Raw genomic sequence first — 24,578 nt, forward strand, 5'->3', positions numbered from 1 at the left:
TTGTGATGTGTGACAATGGAGATGGGGTTAAAACTGTTTTAAAAAGCATGACATCATTAAAGGATCACTCCTAAACATCTACAGTGTAAAGCATAAGTTTTTTCCTCTTTATCAACACTGAAAATGTCATGAAAATACACATTCTTTTGTTTAGTATAGTAGGTAACTGTATACTGTATGACATTTACTATTCATTTGCAAAAAGAATGATAAATGTACAAGAAGCTCCTAACTAGTCAATATGGCAGCATTTGTTTAATCAGTTTTTGCTTTTCCACAATTTCAGTGGAGGCTGTAGTGGAGTTTGAATATGTGGCAGAGCAGGAAGATGAACTTTCCTTAAAAGTAGGAGATATAATAACAAATGTGATTACAGCAGAAGGTGGCTGGTGGGAGGGGGAGCTCAATGGGAAGAAAGGCATGTTTCCTGAGAACTTTGTCAAGGTCAGTTTCTAACTCAGGCCACACATTACCACTAACTTGGCCCAAATAATAAATACTGCTTGAAAAACACACCAATCTAAATGTTTTCTTTAGTTAAAAGATCTTTATTTTATCATTTACATATTGTGATTTTTAATATTTAAGGCATATTCAAGTAATAAACATATTTTTAAAAAATTTCAAACCTAAGTTGGAAAATGTTTCTGGAATAGGCTTTAGAGGCAAAGGAGTGAAGTAGAACCTTTTAACGTTGACAGCCCATGTACCAAGTTTATTTAAATTATACATAGTTTTAAAAATGTCTAGGAAGTGATGCCTTTTTCACTATTATCAATGAGTCATCTACTATTTCCTTTGCCAACTGGACCAAATTAGGTTTGAATTCCATGTTTACACTTTTGCAGTTGGTTAAGCGAAGAGAACCAACAGTCACAAAGAAAGAAGAAAAACGAGAAGCAACACAACGAAAATCAGTGAGAGAATTAGCGAACAAATTTAAGGATGGTGTGCCTATAGGAGTAGCCCCAAAAAAGAAAGGTATTTTTACTCACTTAGATTTAACTTAGGAAAATATATTATCAATTTTTTTCACTCATCTATTTATTTATCCTTTGGGTAACCATAGGAAAATCAAAATTGTGAAAATATTTGTATGTTAATATTTTTGTGACTGATGAAAATATATCCTAAGAATGATCCAATGATGAGAACATGCCATTGACCCACTAAGACATTGACACATTTCAGAAAAAAAGAAAAAGTGCAAAGTGTTATTTGAGTACAAGAAAGAGAATGATGATGAACTGGATTTGCAAGTTGGGGAAATTATTGATTTTCATAAGCAGGTAATCAACAATTGCTTTCACTCTGAAAACCAGAATTACTTTCACATTTTACTAAAAAAAATTTTAAAAGTTATTTATTTATTGTAGTTTTTTAGAAGAAGGAAAAAAGAGTTACTTTTTTCAGGGAAAAAACACACTTCTGTTAGGAAAATAAATGATAAAAATAGGTTTTCACATGCATTTTTATTCCCAGAAAACAAAAGTGCATCTATTTTTCTACTAAAATTGGATTAGTATTAGAATAAATACCTTAACTTTGGTTAATTTTATAACATGTTAATGTCACTGTTTGAACCCCTCCACTGAACCTAGGGTTCAGCAGTGTTAGTAAGTACCATTGTATAAGTGGTTTTAAAAAAAAGAACGTTATATAAAATACAAAATCAACTGAGCCATAAAGCTACTTAAAGGAAACCACCAAAAAATTGCTAATCAAGCATTATCATGATCTAGATTTATGATAACAAACTTGGAGTTAATTTTTATTTATTTCATGATTCTTTTTTTTTAATTATAACTGCTCATCCTATTTTTTAATGATCTGTTGGCTTACATTTTGTTTGCCTCTGTTCATCATGTCAGTACTTAGTTAATAATAATCATTAAAAAAGTTTTTAAAAACCCACGTTTTCTGATTGAACTAAAAAGTAGAAAATAAATACTATACATCACTATAATGCATGCGATCACTCTACTATAAGCGATCAAAAACGTGGGGCGCCGAAGTAAAAGTTATATTACTATTGATTAGATAATACTATTGACTTTTATTAGGGAGCTTGTAGAGAGTCAACAGTATAAGAAACTGTAAGAAAAATCACGGCGACCCACGTTTTTGATCGCTTATAGTAGAGTGATCGCATGCATTATAGTGATGTATAGTATTTATTTTCTACTTTTTAGTTCAATCAGAAAACGTGGGTTTTTTAAAACTTTTTTAATGATTATTATTTTCTACTTTTTAGTGTTTGTCTGTTTGTTTGCATTAAAATCTTGCTATCGATTTTATCTTTTCACTTTTTTTTGGGTAAACGAAGACAACTCGTAAAAAGACAACTCGTAAAAAGACAACTCGTAAAAAACACGTTGTGTGAATACGTTACTGACTAGAACACATAGATTTGAACCCGTGTCGAGTGGGATAGCAATCGTGTGCCCAACCACTCGACCATATCGTCTCCCCCATACTGGCCACCAGTTGTTACGTTATGGTTGTTTGTACACAAACACAGCGTGACAACTACTCAGTAAGCAAAAAGAGGGGGAGTGCCGAACCTTGTTTTCATCAAATTACAGTTACTGGGTAATGTCCCTTTTCCCCCACGTTTTTTGGTACAATTATATAGCGGTCTAAAATGATCAATAAAATGTTTCCATGGATTAATTTAGTAATAAAAACAATAGAATATTCAATTGTCATCCAAAACAAAGCTTCCCTGAAAATTGTGCAGGTTAAAATAGTGACTCTGTTTGTGCAGGTTAAAATAGTTGACTCTAGCAACTGTTTGTGCAGGTTAAAATAGTTGACTCTGTTTGTGCAGGTTAAAATAGTTGACTCTGTTTGTGCAGGTTGAAGAAGGCTGGTGGGAAGGTTCCTTGAATGGAAAGCATGGAGTGTTTCCTTCAAACTTTGTGGAGATGCTGGATGAGCCTAGTTCTTCGGATGAAAGTGTTCCCCCTGAAGAAAAAGAGAAAACAGGTACATAAATTACAATCTTTATTTATTTAACTAATTGTGTGCACTATTGAAAAAAAAGTTGTACATGCATTCCAAGCCATACTTGGGGTCAGTATTACTTTTAATCATTCTTAATTTGGTAGCTAGCCTTTAAAATATATATGGAGTTATAACCATTTAATCATTTATAATAAACAATAATAAGCTTTGAATGCTCTGAAAAATCTAAAAAATAAATAAAACTTTCTTCCTTTAATAAAAGCATCCATTGTTAAAAGATATAAGATATTTCATAAGCAACAAACAATTTTATGAAAGAATCATGTTTTTTATGATTTAAAAAATTCAGCTTATCATTCTAAAAAAACATTTTATATATTTTTTTTCTCATTAGTTATAATTAGTTTTCAATAATTCAATAAGGTTGATACCACATACAACTAAAATACTTGCTTAAAAATGCTATTAGTATTAATAGCTTGAAATCTCTTAAAAACAATTATCTGCTCCTTCTTAGTCTGTGGTTGGACTCTTAGGCAAGAAACCATCGAGGAGAGGCCAACAATTTATTTTTTAATTTAGCCACGTTTTACTATGAAATTTTAATGACTAATCTAATGTCTGATTAAATTAAAAATGAGATATTCTTGCAATGTAATCAGAGACTAATTTATCTGTAAAGTTTGAACCAACTCTGCATAGAAAGTGGGTTCAAATTGAGTTACAGGCATTGTAAACTCAATACAAGCTTAAAAAAGGCAGACAAAGAGGAAATAATAATACAAGGAATGATGACAAATAGAATAAGCCCAATAAAAACAGAACCCCATATAAAGGTTTAGTAACGACAGTCTAGATTTTCCAAATCTGCTTAGCAGATATCAGTTGTTGTTATAAAACTATGGGATGACATAGATTGTGTCATGCCTAGAAAAAACAGTCAATTGTTGTTATAAAACTATGGGATGACATAGATTGTTTCATGCCTAGAAAAAAACAACTGGTGTAACACATATTTGTACTTGTTATGTCAGAGCCACAGAGTAAAGATGAAAACTTTCAGACAATCAAAGGGAAAAAAGTGGTTGGGGTAGGGCTTGGCAACATCTTTGGTGCAGGTCCAATCAAACTTCGGCCAACTGCGGAGAGTGGGAAAAAAGAGGTTTGTATAAGTTGTTTAAATAGTTTAGCACTTAAATTAAGATAGTGGGAAAAGAGGTTTCTATTAGTTGTTTGAATAGTCTAAGATTGAAATGAGGCAATGATCCATTGAGCTTGTTGTAGGCTAGTCAAGATGATTTGAATGACTCAACTCTAAAGTCTGATCCACAAATCTCTTTAGGACAACAACAAGGGAGTTAAGCCAACAGAGTCCGACTCAGCACCTGAAGTTGCTAAAAGAGAGAAACAAACAAGTGAGTCTAAGCTTTGTTCAAACTGAACATTTTAGTCAGAAACAAACAAGTGAGTCTAAACTTTGTTCAAACTGAACATTTTAGTCAGAAACAAACAAGTGAGTCTAAGCTTTTTTCAAACTGAACATTTTAGTCAGAAACAAACAAGTGAGTCTAAACTTTGTTCAAAATGAACATTTTAGTCAGAAACAAACAAGTTAGTCTAAGCTTTGTTCAAACTGAACATTTTAGTCAGAAACAAAAAAGTGAGTCTCTACTTTGTTCAAATTGAACATTTTAGTCACCTTTTTATTTCTAAACTTTTTACAAGCGGGACATTTTAGTCACCTTTTTATTTATTTCAGCTCCAAACATTTCATGACATATTTTCTCACAAATTACTTTGAATATGCCATGTGACATGTGACAGTTCTCCTCTGTTTTCAGCTGTTGAGCGAGCCATTGTGCGCTTCTCCTACGCAGCAGAACAACCAGATGAGTTGTCATTAACTGAAGGACAGATAGTCCGCATATTGGACAAAGAGCTAGAAGATGAAGGCTGGTGGAAAGGCGAGGTCAATGGGAAAATTGGTGTCTTCCCTGACAACTTTGTGGAGCTGATTCCTAATGAAGAGGTCAGTTGTAAGGGGAGGTCAGTTGTAAGAGGTCAGTTGTAAGGGGAGGTCAGTTGTAAGAGGTGGTCAGTTGTAAGAGGAGGTCAGTTGTAAGAGGAGGTCAGTTGTAAGGGGAAGTCAGTTGTGAGAGGAGGTCAGTTGTAAGAGGAGGTCAGTTGTAAGAGGAGGTCAGTTGTAAGAGGAGGTCAGTTGTAAGAGGAGGTCAGTTGTAAGAGGAGGTCAGTTGTAAGAGGAGGTATTGAAGAGGTCAGTTGTAAGAGGTGGTCAGTTGTAAGAGGAGGTATTGAAGAGGTCAGTTGTAAGAGGAGGTCAGTTGTAAGAGGAGGTCAGTTGTAAGAGGTGGTCAGTTGTAAGAGGAGGTCAGTTGTAAGAGGAGGTATTGAAGAGGTCAGTTGTAAGAAGAGGTCAGTTGTAAGAGGAGGTCAGTTGTAAGAGGAGGTCAGTTGTAAGAGGAGGTCAGTTGTAAGAGGTCAGTTGTAAGAGGAGGTCAGTTGTAAGAGGAGGTCAGTTGTAAGAGGAGGTCAGTTGTAAGAGGAGGTATTGAAGAGGTCAGTTGTAAGAGGAGGTCAGTTGTAAGAGGAGGTCAGTTGTAAGAGGAGGTCAGTTGTAAGAGGAGGTCAGTTGTAAGAGGAGGTCAGTTGTAAGAGGAGGTCAGTTGTAAGAGGAGGTCAGTTGTAAGAGGAGGTCAGTTGTAAGAGGTGGTCAGTTGTAAGAGGAGGTCAGTTGTAAGAGGAGGTATTGAAGAGGTCAGTTGTAAGAAGAGGTCAGTTGTAAGAGGAGGTCAGTTGTAAGAGGAGGTCAGTTGTAAGAGGAGGTCAGTTGTAAGAGGAGGTATTGAAGAGGTCAGTTGTAAGAGGAGGTCAGTTGTAAGAGGAGGTCAGTTGTAAGAGGAGGTCAGTTGTAAGAGGAGGTCAGTTGTAAGAGGAGGTCAGTTGTAAGGGGAGGTCAGTTGTAAGAGGAGGTCAGTTGTAAGAGGAGGTATTGAAGAGGTCAGTTGTGAGAGGAGGTCAGTTGTAAGAGGAGGTCAGTTGTAAGAGGAGGTATTGAAGAGGTCAGTTGTAAGAGGTGGTCAGTTGTAAGAGGAGGTCAGTTGTAAGAGGAGGTCAGTTGTAAGAGGAGGTCAGTTGTAAGAGGAGGTCAGTTGTAAGAGGAGGTATTGAAGAGGTCAGTTGTAAGAGGAGGTCAGTTGTAAGAGGAGGTCAGTTGTAAGAGGAGGTCAGTTGTAAGAGGAGGTCAGTTGTAAGAGGAGGTCAATGGGAAAATTGGTGTCTTCCCTGACAACTTTGTGGAGCTCATTCCTAATGAAGAGGTCAGTTGTAAGGGGAGGTCAGTTGTAAGAGGTCAGTTGTAAGGGGAGGTCAGTTGTAAGAGGTGGTCAGTTGTAAGAAGAGGTCAGTTGTAAGGGGAGGTCAGTTGTAAGGGGAAGTCAGTTGTGAGAGGAGGTCAGTTGTAAGAGGAGGTCAGTTGTAAGAGGAGGTCAGTTGTAAGAGGAGGTCAGTTGTAAGAGGAGGTCAGTTGTAAGAGGAGGTCAGTTGTAAGAGGAGGTCAGTTGTAAGAGGTCAGTTGTAAGAGGAGGTCAGTTGTAAGAGGTCAGTTGTAAGAGGAGGTCAGTTGTAAGAGGAGGTCAGTTGTAAGAGGAGGTCAGTTGTAAGAAGAGGTCAGTTGTAAGAGGAGGTCAGTTGTAAGAGGAGGTCAGTTGTAAGAGGTGGTCAGTTGTAAGAGGAGGTCAGTTGTAAGAGGAGGTATTGAAGAGGTCAGTTGTAAGAGGAGGTCAGTTGTAAGAGGAGGTATTGAAGAGGTCAGTTGTAAGAGGAGGTCAGTTGTAAGAGGAGGTCAGTTGTAAGAGGAGGTATTGAAGAGGTCAGTTGTAAGAGGAGGTCAGTTGTAAGAGGAGGTCAGTTGTAAGAGGAGGTCAGTTGTAAGAGGAGGTCAGTTGTAAGAGGAGGTCAGTTGTAAGAGGAGGTCAGTTGTAAGAGGAGGTCAGTTGTAAGAGGAGGTCAGTTGTAAGAGGAGGTCAGTTGTAAGAGGTCAGTTGTAAGAGGAGGTCAGTTGTAAGAGGAGGTCAGTTGTAAGAGGAGGTATTGAAGAGGTCAGTTGTGAGAGGTGGTCAGTTGTAAGAGGAGGTCAGTTGTAAGAGGAGGTCAGTTGTAAGAGGAGGTCAGTTGTAAGAGGAGGTATTGAAGAGGTCAGTTGTAAGAGGAGGTCAGTTGTAAGAGGAGGTCAGTTGTAAGAGGAGGTCAGTTGTAAGAGGAGGTCAGTTGTAAGAGGAGGTCAGTTGTAAGAGGAGGTCAGTTGTAAGAGGAGGTCAGTTGTAAGAGGAGGTCAGTTGTAAGAGGAGGTCAGTTGTAAGAGAAGGTCAGTTGTAAGAGGAGGTCAGTTGTAAGAGGAGGTCAGTTGTAAGAGGAGGTCAGTTGTAAGAGGAGGTCAGTTGTAAGAGGAGGTCAGTTGTAAGAGGAGGTCAGTTGTAAGAGGAGGTATTGAAGAGGTCAGTTGTAAGAGGAGGTCAGTTGTAAGAGGAGGTCAGTTGTAAGAGGAGGTCAGTTGTAAGAGGAGGTATTGAAGAGGTCAGTTGTAAGAGGAGGTCAGTTGTAAGAGGAGGTCAGTTGTAAGAGGAGGTCAGTTGTAAGAGGAGGTCAGTTGTTAGAGGAGGTCAGTTGTAAGAGGAGGTCAGTTGTTAGAGGAGGTCAGTTGTAAGAGGAGGTCAGTTGTAAGAGGAGGTATTGAAGAGGTCAGTTGTAAGAGGAGGTCAGTTGTAAGAGGAGGTCAGTTGTAAGAGGAGGTCAGTTGTAAGAGGAGGTCAGTTGTAAGAGGAGGTATTGAAGAGGTCAGTTGTAAGAGGAGGTCAGTTGTAAGAGGAGGTCAGTTGTAAGAGGAGGTCAGTTGTAAGAGGAGGTCAGTTGTTAGAGGAGGTCAGTTGTAAGAGGAGGTCAGTTGTAAGAGGAGGTCAGTTGTAAGAGGAGGTCAGTTGTAAGAGGAGGTCAGTTGTAAGAGGAGGTCAGTTGTTAGAGGAGGTCAGTTGTAAGAGGAGGTCAGTTGTTAGAGGAGGTCAGTTGTAAGAGGAGGTCAGTTGTAAGAGGAGGTATTGAAGAGGTCAGTTGTAAGAGGAGGTCAGTTGTAAGAGGAGGTCAGTTGTAAGAAGAGGTCAGTTGTAAGAGGAGGTCAGTTGTAAGAGGAGGTCAGTTGTAAGAGGAGGTCAGTTGTAAGAGGAGGTATTGAAGAGGTCAGTTGTAAGAGGAGGTCAGTTGTAAGAGGAGGTCAGTTGTAAGAGGAGGTCAGTTGTAAGAGGAGGTCAGTTGTAAGAGGAGGTCAGTTGTAAGAGGAGGTCAGTTGTAAGAGGAGGTCAGTTGTTAGAGGAGGTCAGTTGTAAGAGGAGGTCAGTTGTAAGAGGAGGTCAGTTGTAAGAGGAGGTATTGAAGAGGTCAGTTGTAAGAAGAGGTCAGTTGTAAGAGGAGGTCAGTTGTAAGAGGAGGTCAGTTGTAAGAGGAGGTCAGTTGTAAGAGGTCAGTTGTAAGAGGAGGTCAGTTGTAAGAGGAGGTCAGTTGTAAGAGGAGGTCAGTTGTAAGAGGAGGTATTGAAGAGGTCAGTTGTAAGAGGAGGTCAGTTGTAAGAGGAGGTCAGTTGTAAGAGGAGGTCAGTTGTAAGAGGAGGTCAGTTGTAAGAGGAGGTCAGTTGTAAGAGGAGGTCAGTTGTAAGAGGAGGTCAGTTGTAAGAGGAGGTCAGTTGTAAGAGGTGGTCAGTTGTAAGAGGAGGTCAGTTGTAAGAGGAGGTATTGAAGAGGTCAGTTGTAAGAAGAGGTCAGTTGTAAGAGGAGGTCAGTTGTAAGAGGAGGTCAGTTGTAAGAGGAGGTCAGTTGTAAGAGGAGGTATTGAAGAGGTCAGTTGTAAGAGGAGGTCAGTTGTAAGAGGAGGTCAGTTGTAAGAGGAGGTCAGTTGTAAGAGGAGGTCAGTTGTAAGAGGAGGTCAGTTGTAAGGGGAGGTCAGTTGTAAGAGGAGGTCAGTTGTAAGAGGAGGTATTGAAGAGGTCAGTTGTGAGAGGAGGTCAGTTGTAAGAGGAGGTCAGTTGTAAGAGGAGGTATTGAAGAGGTCAGTTGTAAGAGGTGGTCAGTTGTAAGAGGAGGTCAGTTGTAAGAGGAGGTCAGTTGTAAGAGGAGGTCAGTTGTAAGAGGAGGTCAGTTGTAAGAGGAGGTATTGAAGAGGTCAGTTGTAAGAGGAGGTCAGTTGTAAGAGGAGGTCAGTTGTAAGAGGAGGTCAGTTGTAAGAGGAGGTCAGTTGTAAGAGGAGGTCAATGGGAAAATTGGTGTCTTCCCTGACAACTTTGTGGAGCTCATTCCTAATGAAGAGGTCAGTTGTAAGGGGAGGTCAGTTGTAAGAGGTCAGTTGTAAGGGGAGGTCAGTTGTAAGAGGTGGTCAGTTGTAAGAAGAGGTCAGTTGTAAGGGGAGGTCAGTTGTAAGGGGAAGTCAGTTGTGAGAGGAGGTCAGTTGTAAGAGGAGGTCAGTTGTAAGAGGAGGTCAGTTGTAAGAGGAGGTCAGTTGTAAGAGGAGGTCAGTTGTAAGAGGAGGTCAGTTGTAAGAGGAGGTCAGTTGTAAGAGGTCAGTTGTAAGAGGAGGTCAGTTGTAAGAGGTCAGTTGTAAGAGGAGGTCAGTTGTAAGAGGAGGTCAGTTGTAAGAGGAGGTCAGTTGTAAGAAGAGGTCAGTTGTAAGAGGAGGTCAGTTGTAAGAGGAGGTCAGTTGTAAGAGGTGGTCAGTTGTAAGAGGAGGTCAGTTGTAAGAGGAGGTATTGAAGAGGTCAGTTGTAAGAGGAGGTCAGTTGTAAGAGGAGGTATTGAAGAGGTCAGTTGTAAGAGGAGGTCAGTTGTAAGAGGAGGTCAGTTGTAAGAGGAGGTATTGAAGAGGTCAGTTGTAAGAGGAGGTCAGTTGTAAGAGGAGGTCAGTTGTAAGAGGAGGTCAGTTGTAAGAGGAGGTCAGTTGTAAGAGGAGGTCAGTTGTAAGAGGAGGTCAGTTGTAAGAGGAGGTCAGTTGTAAGAGGAGGTCAGTTGTAAGAGGAGGTCAGTTGTAAGAGGTCAGTTGTAAGAGGAGGTCAGTTGTAAGAGGAGGTCAGTTGTAAGAGGAGGTATTGAAGAGGTCAGTTGTGAGAGGTGGTCAGTTGTAAGAGGAGGTCAGTTGTAAGAGGAGGTCAGTTGTAAGAGGAGGTCAGTTGTAAGAGGAGGTATTGAAGAGGTCAGTTGTAAGAGGAGGTCAGTTGTAAGAGGAGGTCAGTTGTAAGAGGAGGTCAGTTGTAAGAGGAGGTCAGTTGTAAGAGGAGGTCAGTTGTAAGAGGAGGTCAGTTGTAAGAGGAGGTCAGTTGTAAGAGGAGGTCAGTTGTAAGAGGAGGTCAGTTGTAAGAGAAGGTCAGTTGTAAGAGGAGGTCAGTTGTAAGAGGAGGTCAGTTGTAAGAGGAGGTCAGTTGTAAGAGGAGGTCAGTTGTAAGAGGAGGTCAGTTGTAAGAGGAGGTCAGTTGTAAGAGGAGGTATTGAAGAGGTCAGTTGTAAGAGGAGGTCAGTTGTAAGAGGAGGTCAGTTGTAAGAGGAGGTCAGTTGTAAGAGGAGGTATTGAAGAGGTCAGTTGTAAGAGGAGGTCAGTTGTAAGAGGAGGTCAGTTGTAAGAGGAGGTCAGTTGTAAGAGGAGGTCAGTTGTTAGAGGAGGTCAGTTGTAAGAGGAGGTCAGTTGTTAGAGGAGGTCAGTTGTAAGAGGAGGTCAGTTGTAAGAGGAGGTATTGAAGAGGTCAGTTGTAAGAGGAGGTCAGTTGTAAGAGGAGGTCAGTTGTAAGAGGAGGTCAGTTGTAAGAGGAGGTCAGTTGTAAGAGGAGGTATTGAAGAGGTCAGTTGTAAGAGGAGGTCAGTTGTAAGAGGAGGTCAGTTGTAAGAGGAGGTCAGTTGTAAGAGGAGGTCAGTTGTTAGAGGAGGTCAGTTGTAAGAGGAGGTCAGTTGTAAGAGGAGGTCAGTTGTAAGAGGAGGTCAGTTGTAAGAGGAGGTCAGTTGTAAGAGGAGGTCAGTTGTTAGAGGAGGTCAGTTGTAAGAGGAGGTCAGTTGTTAGAGGAGGTCAGTTGTAAGAGGAGGTCAGTTGTAAGAGGAGGTATTGAAGAGGTCAGTTGTAAGAGGAGGTCAGTTGTAAGAGGAGGTCAGTTGTAAGAAGAGGTCAGTTGTAAGAGGAGGTCAGTTGTAAGAGGAGGTCAGTTGTAAGAGGAGGTCAGTTGTAAGAGGAGGTATTGAAGAGGTCAGTTGTAAGAGGAGGTCAGTTGTAAGAGGAGGTCAGTTGTAAGAGGAGGTCAGTTGTAAGAGGAGGTCAGTTGTAAGAGGAGGTCAGTTGTAAGAGGAGGTCAGTTGTAAGAGGAGGTCAGTTGTTAGAGGAGGTCAGTTGTAAGAGGAGGTCAGTTGTAAGAGGAGGTCAGTTGTAAGAGGAGGTCAGTTGTTAGAGGAGGTCAGTTGTAAGAGGAGGTCAGTTGTTAGAGGAGGTCAGTTGTAAGAGGAGGTCAGTTGTAAGAGGAGGTATTGAAGAGGTCAGTTGTAAGAGGAGGTCAGTTGTAAGAGGAGGTCAGTTGTAAGAGGAGGTCAGTTGTAAGAGGAGGTCAGTTGTTAGAGGAGGTCAGTTGTAAGAGGAGGTCAGTTGTAAGAGGAGGTCAGTTGTTAGAGGAGGTCAGTTGTTAGAGGAGGTCAGTTGTAAGAGGAGGTCAGTTGTAAGAGGAGGTATTGAAGAGGTCAGTTGTAAGAGGAGGTCAGTTGTAAGAGGAGGTCAGTTGTAAGAGGAGGTCAGTTGTTAGAGGGGGTCAGTTGTAAGAGGAGGTCAGTTGTAAGAGGAGGTATTGAAGAGGTCAGTTGTAAGAGGAGGTCAGTTGTAAGAGGAGGTCAGTTGTAAGAGGAGGTCAGTTGTAAGAGGAGGTCAGTTGTAAGAGGAGGTCAGTTGTAAGAGGAGGTCAGTTGTAAGAGGAGGTCAGTTGTAAGAGGAGGTATTGAAGAGGTCAGTTGTAAGAGGAGGTCAGTTGTAAGAGGAGGTCAGTTGTAAGAGGAGGTCAGTTGTAAGAGGAGGTCAGTTGTAAGAGGAGGTCAGTTGTAAGAGGAGGTATTGAAGAGGTCAGTTGTAAGAGGAGGTCAGTTGTAAGAGGAGGTCAGTTGTAAGAGGAGGTCAGTTGTAAGAGGTCAGTTGTAAGAGGAGGTCAGTTGTAAGAGGAGGTCAGTTGTAAGAGGAGGTCAGTTGTAAGAGGAGGTCAGTTGTAAGAGGAGGTCAGTTGTAAGAGGAGGTATTGAAGAGGTCAGTTGTAAGAGGAGGTCAGTTGTAAGAGGAGGTATTGAAGAGGTCAGTTGTAAGAGGAGGTCAGTTGTAAGAGGAGGTATTGAAGAGGTCAGTTGTAAGAGGAGGTCAGTTGTAAGAGGAGGTATTGAAGAGGTCAGTTGTAAGAGGAGGTCAGTTGTAAGAGGAGGTCAGTTGTAAGAGGAGGTCAGTTGTAAGAGGAGGTCAGTTGTAAGAGGAGGTCAGTTGTAAGAGGAGGTCAGTTGTAAGAGGAGGTATTGAAGAGGTCAGTTGTAAGAGGAGGTCAGTTGTAAGAGGAGGTCAGTTGTAAGAGGAGGTCAGTTGTAAGAGGAGGTATTGAAGAGGTCAGTTGTAAGAGGAGGTCAGTTGTAAGAGGAGGTCAGTTGTAAGAGGAGGTCAGTTGTAAGAGGAGGTCAGTTGTAAGAGGAGGTCAGTTGTAAGGGGAGGTCAGTTGTAAGGGGAGGTCAGTTGTAAGAGGAGGTCAGTTGTAAGAGGAGGTATTGAAGAGGTCAGTTGTAAGAGGAGGTATTGAAGAGGTCAGTTGTAAGAGGAGGTCAGTTGTAAGAGGAGGTCAGTTGTAAGAGGAGGTCAGTTGTAAGAGGAGGTATTGAAGAGGTCAGTTGTAAGAGGAGGTCAGTTGTAAGAGGAGGTCAGTTGTAAGAGGAGGTATTGAAGAGGTCAGTTGTAAGAGGAGGTCAGTTGTAAGAGGAGGTCAGTTGTAAGAGGAGGTATTGAAGAGGTCAGTTGTAAGAGGAGGTCAGTTGTAAGAGGAGGTCAGTTGTAAGAGGAGGTCAGTTGTAAGAGGAGGTCAGTTGTAAGAGGAGGTATTGAAGAGGTCAGTTGTAAGAGGAGGTCAGTTGTAAGAGGAGGTCAGTTGTAAGAGGAGGTCAGTTGTAAGAGGAGGTCAGTTGTAAGAGGAGGTATTGAAGTATATTGAAGAGCTCCTATTGTAGCTGACCTAACTGTGCTTGTATCTTCCAGCCCAACAAGCCAAAGAAGCCTCCTCTACCTGCTGCCTCTGCCAAACATTCCCAACCATCCAAACTCCCAGACAAGCCATCACTGGAGATTGAGGAGAAAAATAAGACTGGTAGGATTATTCACTTTGTTTGCTTTTTTTAGGCTGCAGCTTTTTTTCTTGTAGTTTGAGAGTTTTCTCATGCCAATCTAGCTTGTAGTTTGAGAGTTTTCTCATGCCAATCTAGCTTGTAGTTTGAGAGTTTTCTCATGCCAATCTAGCTTGTAGTTTGAGAGTTTTCTCATGCCAATCTAGCTTGTAGTTTGAGAGTTTTCTCATGCCAATCTAGCTTGTAGTTTGAGAGTTTTCTCATGCCAATCTAGCTTGTAGTTTGAGAGTTTTCTCATGCCAATCTAGCTTGTAGTTTGAGAGTTTTCTCATGCCAATCTAGCTTGTAGTTTGAGAGTTTTCTCATGCCAATCTAGCTTGTAGTTTGAGAGTTTTCTCATGCCAATCTAGCTTGTAGTTTGAGAGTTTTCTCATGCCAATCTAGCTTGTAGTTTGAGAGTTTTCTCATGCCAATCTAGCTTGTAGTTTGAGAGTTTTCTCATGCCAATCTAGCTTGCATGTGTTAGACATCCAATTCAAGACAACTCAATGCTTCATCTTACCTTATTCTCAAGTATTTGTTTTGAAGTATTGAAATCAATCTCTACCAACTGCCGTACAATTTTAACATTTTCCAGCAAAAGCCATAGAGAAACAAATTTGTCACCAAACTTTTTAGTTGGTTCAATTTATGTTGAAAGAAATTTGTTCCCAAACCATAAGTGTCAAGTAGTGGCCATGTTTTCTGTCAAGTAGTAGCCATGTTTTCTGTCATGTAATGACCATGTTTTCTGTCATGTAATGGCCTTGTTTTCTGTCATGTAATAGCCATGTTTTCTGTCATGTAATAGCCATGTTTTCTGTCATGTAATAGCCATGTTTTCTGTCATGTAATAGCCATGTTTTCTGTTATGTAATAGCCATGTTTTCTGTCATGTAGTGGCTATGGTTTCTGTTATGTAATAGCCATGTTTTCTGTTATGTAATAGCCATGTTTTCTGTCATGTAGTGGCTATGGTTTCTGTTATGTAATAGCTATTTTTTTTGTCATGTAATAGCCATGTTTTCTGTTATGTAATGGCCATGTTTTCTGTTATGTAATAGCCATGTTTTCTGTCATGTAATAGCCATGTTTTCTGTTATGTAATAGCCATGTTTTCTGTTATGTAATGGCCATGTTTTCTGTTATGTAATAGCTATGTTTTCTGTCATGTAATAGCCATGTTTTCTGTTATGTAATAGCCATGTTTTCTGTCATGTAATAGCCATGTTTTCTGTTATGTAATAGCCATGTTTTCTGTCATGTAATGGCCATGTTTTCTGTCATGTAGTGGCTATGGTTTCTGTTCAATTTGAGTTAGGTGTTAGATACAAGCGACATGTGCAGGGATGTGACTTTCCCGAATTTTAGCGGAAATCCGATTTTTCCGTTTCAGCTGCTATTTTCCGCCGATCTTCGATTTTTGCCGAAGTTTTAAAAATTAGGAAAAAAAAACGAAAACGGCCGACTTGCGCATTCCATATATTTGTATTTTAAACGAGAATTACAGTACTTAGGTCAAATATGCACATTTCTTTTTAATTAGACGATTGCGCTAGGTCTGACGGTGCTAGATTAAGATGAAATATAGATCTAGGTTAAGATTCAGAATTTCTGCGAATTTCAGTATTTTTCAGAACGCAATTTTTTGGTCCAAATTTTCCGCTGATATCAGTTGAATATTTATCAAACACACGGGAAAAGTAATCTAAAATAATGCCTTTCTTCAAATGAAACTCGCATCTCCCAAGCCTGGTAATCTAGCTATCGATATAGCCTAATTTATCTTTCTGTATTTTAACCTTCCCAAAATCTGGTAACTCTCTCATTTTATTTAGCTATCTAAAATTAATATTAAAAAATCCTTGCAAAAGGTGACTATGAGGACTAGACTACACCCCCCCCCCCCCCCTTGTAGCAACCGTGGCTCTTGTGACCTCACCTTGACCCCCAAGAACGTGTTTGGTACTGCTTGTGGGGAAAAAAAATTAGAATGACGTCATAGTAATTTCAAATAGCTGTTCCTACAATACCTATGCTATAGGCCTACAGATAAAAAAAAAACTGAACTCAACGCGACTCCGAAGAAAAAATACGATATGGACTGTTTTTAATAAGGGGTCTTCCATAAATAACGTCACTCTCTGGGCGGGGGGGGGGGGGGGATCCGTAATTTTGTGACGTGTAATGAGGGGGATGGGGGGGGTCAGATAGTGTGACGTCATATTTTTTTCATTTAAAAAAAGTAATGTTAGAAACTGAATTTTAGCCGCTATTACGCGTTTTAGAAAACTTAAAAAATTGTAATACAAATTAATTAAAATACCCTACGTTGGTCAAGCTCAGTTAATATTTTAGAAAAAAAATCGATGTTTAAAAAAAAATTCAATTTTGAGGAGGGGGGAGCGGTTGTTGGCTGAGGTGTGACGTCATTTTAGGGGGGGGGGGGGGGTCTGTCTTTTGTGATGGAGAGGAGAGGGGAGGTAAAAATCGTAAAAAAAAACGTAACGTCATTTATGGATGACCTCAAACAATTTACAGCCATTCCAAAAACCAAAATAACGATGTGGTCTGGCTATCAAAATGGTTAACTTTGGTTCACATATCAGACCCTTTTTAATTTCAGCTAATCTGGTCCATTTCATTTTCCATCACATGAACCCAAAACTTTCAAATTACAATTAATCTGAATCTAGGCATTTTACAGTTGAAGACTAACATTTTTACCATGCCAATCTTTAAAAGAAAATAAGGCATAATTTAAAATTGAAAACAAAAGTGTAACTAGACTATATTAGTACACTTTAAATTAGCTAAATGTTGAACATAATTGCCACTTTTGTTACATTGTAATTGTAATTTTTTTTTTAGTTAATAAATTAAACATTAAATTGCAATTAGACAAGACTTTCAATGTCATTTTAGAGTAACATTGTAATTGTAATTTTTTTTAAAAAGTTGTTTATAAATTAAACATAAAATTGCAATTAGACAAGACTTTCAATGTCATTTTAGAGTAACATAATAACTTGTTTTATTTATAATATTAGCTATATTAAACGATTAATTAGAACAGTAATAGCGTGAGACTGCTTTAACTGCCATTAAAAAAATAGACAAAACGTTGAGTTCTTGTCCGAAGAAAATTTCCTAATTTTTTTTCCTGGTCTGGTCACATCCCTGCATGTGCCATCCATCTGTGCTACAGCTAATCTACTCTATAGCTCTCACATTCTCTTCTCTTTGCTACCCATAATGTATCAAGTAGTCCCTTAGTACTGCATAGTTGTGTTCATACTAAAACCTATAAGTTCTTATGAGTTTACCCCCTTTTTTCACTCAGGCAACCCGAGTAGCTTTAGCACACGAAAAAGTAAAACCTACCCAACTTTACCCCCCCACTCTAAGGAGTTGCTCTCCCAGGTCAAGCGAGCTCAGATAGCTAAAGAACTCTCCACCATGATTGATGCAGTTGAACATATGGGAGAAGAAGACACGATGGTCCTTTTTCGCCCAGATGCTCGGGGCAGGCTACACTATTATTATGGTTGGAGGAATTTGTTCCCAAACTTTTCACTTGCCTCCATTATGTTGGAGGAATTTGTTCCCAAACTTTTTACTTGCTTCCATTTATGTTGGAGGAATTTGTTCCCAAACTTTTTACTTGCTTCCATTTATGTTGGAAGGAATTTCACTTTTCAGTTGGTTAAAATTATGTTGAAATAATTTTCACTTTTCAGTTGGTTTAAATTACCTTGAAAGACATTTAACTTTTTAGTTGGTTTGAATTATGTTGTAAAAGAGCTCTGTTCCCAAACATTTTAGTAGCTTCAAGATAAATTACAAGGAATTAGTTCCCAAACTTTTGGATGATACATTTGGTGCTAGCTAAACTATGAGCAGATTTAGTCTTATCACAAAGCTGATGCATCGGTTTCTTGCTACTCTGTTCTTTCATTGGTTTCTTTCATTGATTTCTTGCTACTCTGTTCTTTCATCGGTTTCTTGCTATTCTGTTCTTTCTGCCATTGAAGGTCTGAATTGAATGTGTCTGTTTGTCCCCACCAGAATCGTCCAGTACAAGTGTGAGCAAGAAACCAGTGGCACCTCCACCCATTGGAAAAAAACCTTTGAATCAAAAGTTGCCAGAACAGAGGAGTGAACCCAGCGTGCCAACAAAGCCAGTCTCCATTAAAGACAAGAGCACCAACAGAGATGTGTCAGATGAGCGAGCTTCAGAAGGTAGTTCTACGTTTAGGCACTTAGTTACTGACCACTGACTGGGAGAGACTGACCACTGACAAGGAGAGACTTACCACTGACTAGGAAAGGCTGACCACTGACTAGGAAAGGCTGACCACTGACTAGTAGAGACTGACCACTGACTAGGAAAGGCTGACCACTGACTAGGAAAGGCTGACCACTGACTAGGAAAGGCTGACCACTGACTAGGAAAGGCTGACCACTGACTAGGAGAGACTGACCACTGACTAGTAGAAACTGACCTTTGACTTGACCACTGACATTAAAATGTTTGCATGAGCCATTAAAATGTTTGTATGAGCCATACAAATGTTTGTATGAGCCATTAAAATGTTTGTATTAGCCATACAAATGTGGGAAGAGCCATTAAAATGCTTATAAAAAAGCTCCATTTCCTGTCCTCAGATTCTTCAAGCTTTGATGGCATAGAACCAGCGGGCCAGAAATTGACCCATTTGACTGCCAACAGAGCTAAAGGGCCCAAGAAGCGTCCCCCCTCTACGGTCCTCACACTTAATGTATGCATGCTTGCATGGCTTCTAACATTAGTTAGCTGGTTCTGCTGCAGACATTTCAACCACTAGACTCAGATATCTAAAGACACAACTCATGTTTTCTCTCATAGACTAAATACAACAAACATATCATTCAATCAGCTCAATACCTTAGCAATCATTTATTTGCTCAGATATCTTCAACTAAAAACATATCATTCAATCAGCTCAATACCTTAGCAATCATTTATTTGCTCAGATATCTTCAACTAAAAACATATCATTCAATCAGCTCAATACCTTAGCAATCATTTATTTGCCGGCCATGTGAAACTTGTATGCTTCACTAATACTAAATGTTGTAAATATGACCGATCCCAGTTGCTGTTAATCCCAGTAAATATCAGCACACAAACTTATAATAGCAAGCTGCCGTTAATGTTTTCCCACCAACTTTGGCGACTGTAAGACATATCAGCACACAAACTTAGAATAGCAAGCTGCCGTTAATGTTTTCCCACCAACTTTAGGGACTGTAAGACATATCAGCCCACAAACTTAGAATAGCAAGCTGCCGTTAATGTTTTCCCACCAACTTTGGATGTAAGACATATCAGCACATAAACTTAGAATAGCAAGCTGCCGTTAATGTTTTCCCACCAACTTTGGCGACTGTAAGACATATCAGCACACAAACTTAGAATAGCAAGCTGCCGTTAATGTTTTCCCACCAACTTTGGCGACTGTAAGACATATCAGCACACAAACTTAGAATAGCAAGCTGCCATTAATGTTTTCCCACCAACTTTGGCTGTAAGACATATCAGCCCACAAACTTAGAATAGCAAGCTGCCGTTAATGTTTTCCCACCAACTTTGGCGACTGTAAGACATATCAGCACATAAACTTAGAATAGCAAGCTGCCATTAATGTTTTCCCACCAACTTTAGGGACTGTAAGACATATCAGCACACAAACTTAGAATAGCAAGCTGCCGTTAATGTTTTCCCACCAACTTTAGGGACTGTAAGACATATCAGCACATAAACTTAGAATAGCAAGCTGCCGTTAATGTTTTCCCACCAACTTTAGGGACTGTAAGACATATCAGCACACAAACTTAGACTAGCAAGCTGCCGTTAATGTTTTCCCACCAACTTTAGGGACTGAAAGACATATCAGCCTACAAACTTAGAATAGCAAGCTGCCGTTAATGTTTTCCCACCAACTTTAGGGACTGTAAGACATATCAGCACACAAACTTAGACTAGCAAGCTGCCGTTAATGTTTTCCCACCAACTTTAGGGACTGTAAGACATATCAGCCCACAAACTTAGAATAGCAAGCTGCCGTTAATGTTTTCCCACCAACTTTAGGGACTGTAAGACATATCAGCACACAAACTTAGACTAGCAAGCTGCCGTTAATGTTTTCCCACCAACTTTAGGGACTGAAAGACATATCAGCCTACAAACTTAGAATAGCAAGCTGCCGTTAATGTTTTCCCACCAACTTTGGCGACTGTAAGACATATCAGCCCACAAACTTAGAATAGCGAGCTGCCGTTAATGTTTTCCCACCAACTTTAGGGACTGTAAGACATATCAGCACACAAACTTAGACTAGCAAGCTGCCGTTAATGTTTTCCCACCAACTTTAGGGACTGTAAGACATATCAGCCCACAAACTTAGAATAGCAAGCTGCCGTTAATGTTTTCCCACCAACTTTGGCGACTGTAAGACATATCAGCCCACAAACTTAGAATAGCAAGCTGCCGTTAATGTTTTCCCACCAACTTTAGGGACTGTAAGACATATCAGCCCACAAACTTAGAATAGCAAGCTGCCGTTAATGTTTTCCCACCAACTTTGGCGACTGTAAGACATATCAGCCCACAAACTTAGAATAGCAAGCTGCCGTTAATGTTTTCCCACCAACTTTAGGGACTGAAAGACATATCAGCCTACAAACTTAGAATAGCAAGCTGCCGTTAATGTTTTCCCACCAACTTTGGCGACTGTAAGACATATCAGCACATAAACTTAGAATAGCAAGCTGCCGTTAATGTTTTCCCACCAACTTTAGGGACTGTAAGACATATCAGCACACAAACTTAGAATAGCAAGCTGCCGTTAATGTTTTCCCACCAACTTTGGCGACTGTAAGACATATCAGCCCACAAACTTAGAATAGCAAGCTGCCGTTAATGTTTTCCCACCAACTTTAGGGACTGTAAGACATATCAGCCCACAAACTTAGAATAGCAAGCTGCCGTTAATGTTTTCCCACCAACTTTAGGGACTGTAAGACATATCAGCACACAAACTTAGAATAGCAAGCTGCCGTTAATGTTTTCCCAACAAACTTTGGCGACTGTAAGACATATCAGCACACAAACTTAGAATAGCAAGCTGCCGTTAATGTTTTCCCACCAACTTTAGGGACTGTAAGACATATCAGCCCACAAACTTAGAATAGCAAGCTGCCGTTAATCTTTTCCCACCAACTTTAGGGACTGTAAGACATATCAGCCCACAAACTTAGAATAGCAAGCTGCCGTTAATGTTTTCCCACCAACTTTGACTGTAAGACATATCAGCACACAAACTTAGACTAGCAAGCTGCCGTTAATGTTTTCCCACCAACTTTAGGGACTGTAAGACATATCAGCCCACAAACTTAGAATAGCAAGCTGCCGTTAATGTTTTCCCACCAACTTTGGTGACTGTAAGACATATCAGCCCACAAACTTAGAATAGCAAGCTGCCGTTAATGTTTTCCCACCAACTTTGTAAGACTTTGCTTGGACAGGACATTGAGTAGTGTTTTTTGTTTAGTGCAGCATTTTTTGTTGACCACATGAAGTAGCTGGGCTAGCTTGGTATTGTAGTTGGGCTAGTCTGGTATTGTAGCTGGGCTAGTCTGGTATTGTAGCTGGGCTAGTCTGGTATTGTAGCTGGGCTAGTCTGGTATTGTAGCTGGGCTAGTCTGGTATTGTAGCTGGGCTAGTCTTTTATTGTAGCTGGGCTAGTCTGGTATTGTAGCTGGGCTAGTCTGGTATTGTAGCTGGGCTAGGTAGGGGCAAGTCTGGTATTGTAGCTGGGCTAGTCTGGTATTGTAGCTGGGCTAGTCTTGTATTGTAGCTGGGCTAGTCTGGTATTGTAGCTGGGCTAGTCTGGTATTGTAGCTGGGCTAGGTAGGGGCAAGTCTGGTATTGTAGCTGGGCTAGTGTGGTATTGTAGCTGGGCTAGTCTGGTATTATCTTATTTGTTGAGCTTCCTCTTGTTTCAGCTATTTGTCCTTGAACTAGCTATACAGCCAGTTAACATAGCTGGGTTATGGGCTCACTGCATTGCCTGTCTATTGATGTAACAATCTTAGCCTACTCCATGTTTCAAATTTGGTTCTTGTGTAGGACAGTTTTCCACGTTTTACTTGTTCATTTGTCATGCTAGTAACATGTGGTTGTTGTGTAAGATGTAGCTAGATGTGGTTGTGTGTGATGTTGCTAGATGTGGTTGTTGTGTAAGATGTTGCTAGATGTGGTTGTGTGTGGTGTTGCTAGATGTGGTTGTGTGTGATGTTGCTAGATGTGGTTGTTGTGTAAGATGTTGCTAGATGTGGTTGTGTGTGATGTTGCTAGATGTGGTTGTGTGTGATGTTGCTAGATGTGGTTGTTGTGTAAGATGTTGCTAGATGTGGTTGTGTGTGGTGTTGCTAGATGTGGTTGTGTGTGATGTTGCTAGATGTGGTTGTGTGTGATGTTGCTAGATGTGGTTGTTGTGTAAGATGTTGCTAGATGTGGTTGTGTGTGGTGTTGCTAGATGTGGTTGTTGTGTAAGATGTTGCTAGATGTGGTTGTGTGTGATGTTGCTAGATGTGGTTGTTGTGTAAGATGTTGCTAGATGTGGTTGTGTGTGGTGTTGCTAGATGTGGTTGTGTGTGATGTTGCTAGATGTGGTTGTTGTGTAAGATATTGCTAGATGTGGTTGTGTGTGATGTTGCTAGATGTGGTTGTTGTGTAAGATGTTGCTAGATGTGGTTGTGTGTGGTGTTGCTAGATGTGGTTGTGTGTGATGTTGCTAGATGTGGTTGTGTGTGATGTTGGTAGATGTAGGTGTGTGATGTTGCTAGATGTGGTTGTGTGTGATGTTGCTAGATGTGATTGTGTGTGATGTCGCTAGATGTGGTTGTGTGTGATGTCGCTAGATGTGGTTGTGTGTGATGTCGCTAGATGTGGTTGTGTGTGATGTTGCTAGATGTGGTTGTTGTGTAAGATGTTGCTAGATGTGATTGTGTGTGATGTTGCTAGATGTGGTTGTGTGTGATGTCGCTAGATGTGGTTGTGTGTGGTGTTGCTAGATGTGGCCCCCAAAGCATGAAATAGTTGTCAACCTGTGTGTGGGAATCTGTTTGCTCTTTGTTTTGGTCCAGCTTCTGGCATCTGGTGCTGGCATACAAATGGATGCTCCAAACTGACATGGAAAATAATTACAAATTGTATTTCACTTTATGCCCAACTCCCTCCCCACATTTTTTTAAAGAAAAAAAAAGCAAGCAGCTAAATAAAGTTGTAAAGAAAGTATTTTCTTGCTCTGACCCACAGGATGGAGAGAAAGATTCTGACACAATGGATGAAATGAAAGTCAGCTACACAGACAGAGCTCAGCTGTCAGACAAACACCAGACATCTATAGAGAAGCTGGACAAGCCTCTGCCTGTTTTACCCCCTAAAGATACCAAACACGTAAGTTTACATAACTAAGATGACATCATTTCATTATACCAAACACACAAGGTTACATAACTAAGATGACATCATTTCATTATACCAAACACGTAAGTTTACATAACTAAGATTACATCATTTCATTATACCACCAGTGACTTTTGACCATGTCTTGTTCAGGGAAAAAATATGATACCTGCAATTGTAATGGCAGTCCACTCAAAATCTTACTGAGTAGCTCCTTAATCTAGGTGTAAATATTGATGAGCTCCACAATCTAGGTGTAAATATTGAGTAGCTCCACAATCTAGGTGTAAATATTGATGAGCTCCTTAATCTAGGTGTAAATATTGAGTAGCTCCACAATCTAGGTGTAACTATTGAGTAGCTCCACAATCTAGGTGTAAATATTGAGTAGCTCCACAATCTAGGTGTAACTATTGAGTAGCTCCACAATCTAGGTGTAAATATTGAGTAGCTCCACAATCTAGGTGTAAATATTGATGAGCTCCACAATCTAGGTGTAAATATTGATGAGCTCCACAATCTAGGTGTAAATATTGAGTAGCTCCACAATCTAGGTGTAAATATTGAGTAGCTCCACAATCTAGGTGTAAATATTGATGAGCTCCACAATCTAGGTGTAAATATTGAGTAGCTCCACAATCTAGGTGTAAATATTGAGTAGCTCCACAATCTAGGTGTAAATATTGAGTAGCTCCACAATCTAGGTGTAACTATTGAGTAGCTCCACAATCTAGGTGTAAATATTGATGAGCTCCACAATCTAGGTGTAAATATTGATGAGCTCCACAATCTAGGTGTAAATATTGAGTAGCTCCACAATCTAGGTGTAAATATTGATGAGCTCCACAATCTAGGTGTAAATATTGAGTAGCTCCTCAATCTAGGTGTAAATATTGATGAGCTCCACAATCTAGGTGTAAATATTGAGTAGCTCCACAATCTAGGTGTAAATATTGAGTAGCTCCACAATCTAGGTGTAAATATTGATGAGCTCCACAATCTAGGTGTAAATATTGAGTAGCTCCTCAATCTAGGTGTAAATATTGATGAGCTCCACAATCTAGGTGTAAATATTGATGAGCTCCACAATCTAGGTGTAAATATTGAGTAGCTCCACAATCTAGGTGTAAATATTGAGTAGTTCCACAATCTAGGTGTAAATATTGATGAGCTCCACAATCTAGGTGTAAATATTGAGTAGCTCCACAATCTAGGTGTAAATATTGAGTAGCTCCACAATCTAGGTGTAAATATTGATGAGCTCCACAATCTAGGTGTAAATATTGAGTAGCTCCTCAATCTAGGTGTAAATATTGAGTAGCTCCACAATCTAGGTGTAAATATTGAGTAGCTCCACAATCTAGGTGTAAATATTGATGAGCTCCACAATCTAGGTGTAAATATTGAGTAGCTCCTCAATCTAGGTGTAAATATTGATGAGCTCCACAATCTAGGTGTAAATATTGAGTAGCTCCACAATCTAGGTGTAAATATTGAGTAGCTCCACAATCTAGGTGTAAATATTGATGAGCTCCACAATCTAGGTGTAAATATTGAGTAGCTCCTCAATCTAGGTGTAAATATTGAGTAGCTCCACAATCTAGGTGTAAATATTGAGTAGCTCCACAATCTAGGTGTAAATATTGAGTAGCTCCACAATCTAGGTGTAAATATTGATG

The 24,578-nt window shown here is 40.1% G+C and overlaps 1 protein-coding gene across 6 annotated transcripts in view; it reads left to right on the forward strand.

Annotated features, from left to right (window-relative positions):
* LOC131939574 (SH3 domain-containing kinase-binding protein 1) overlaps positions 1-24,578 on the forward strand; it is a 33,623-nt gene that overhangs the window by 1,217 nt on the left and 7,828 nt on the right. For 3 of the 6 annotated variants that reach the window (XM_059297976.1, XM_059297973.1, XM_059297975.1), the window contains exons 2-13: positions 287-444; positions 849-981; positions 1,192-1,289; positions 2,859-2,988; positions 4,002-4,129; positions 4,310-4,382; positions 4,809-4,996; positions 13,261-13,369; positions 16,729-16,932; positions 17,454-17,627; positions 18,054-18,166; positions 22,750-22,890. In XM_059297976.1, coding sequence (XP_059153959.1) covers positions 287-444; positions 849-981; positions 1,192-1,289; positions 2,859-2,988; positions 4,002-4,129; positions 4,310-4,382; positions 4,809-4,996; positions 13,261-13,369; positions 16,729-16,932; positions 17,454-17,627; positions 18,054-18,166; positions 22,750-22,890 — 1,649 coding nt within the window. Of the gene's footprint in view, positions 1-286; positions 445-848; positions 982-1,191; positions 1,290-2,858; positions 2,989-4,001; positions 4,130-4,309; positions 4,383-4,808; positions 4,997-6,245; positions 6,306-13,260; positions 13,370-16,728; positions 16,933-17,453; positions 17,628-18,053; positions 18,167-22,749; positions 22,891-24,578 lie in introns of all 6 variants that reach the window. The other 3 variants (XM_059297974.1, XM_059297977.1, XM_059297978.1) reach the window with 3 other exon arrangements.

This window comes from Physella acuta, unplaced genomic scaffold (assembly GCF_028476545.2).
Source record: "Physella acuta isolate Inbredline_101_S28 unplaced genomic scaffold, ASM2847654v3 ptg000283l, whole genome shotgun sequence".
Taxonomy (NCBI): Eukaryota; Metazoa; Mollusca; class Gastropoda; family Physidae; genus Physella; species Physella acuta.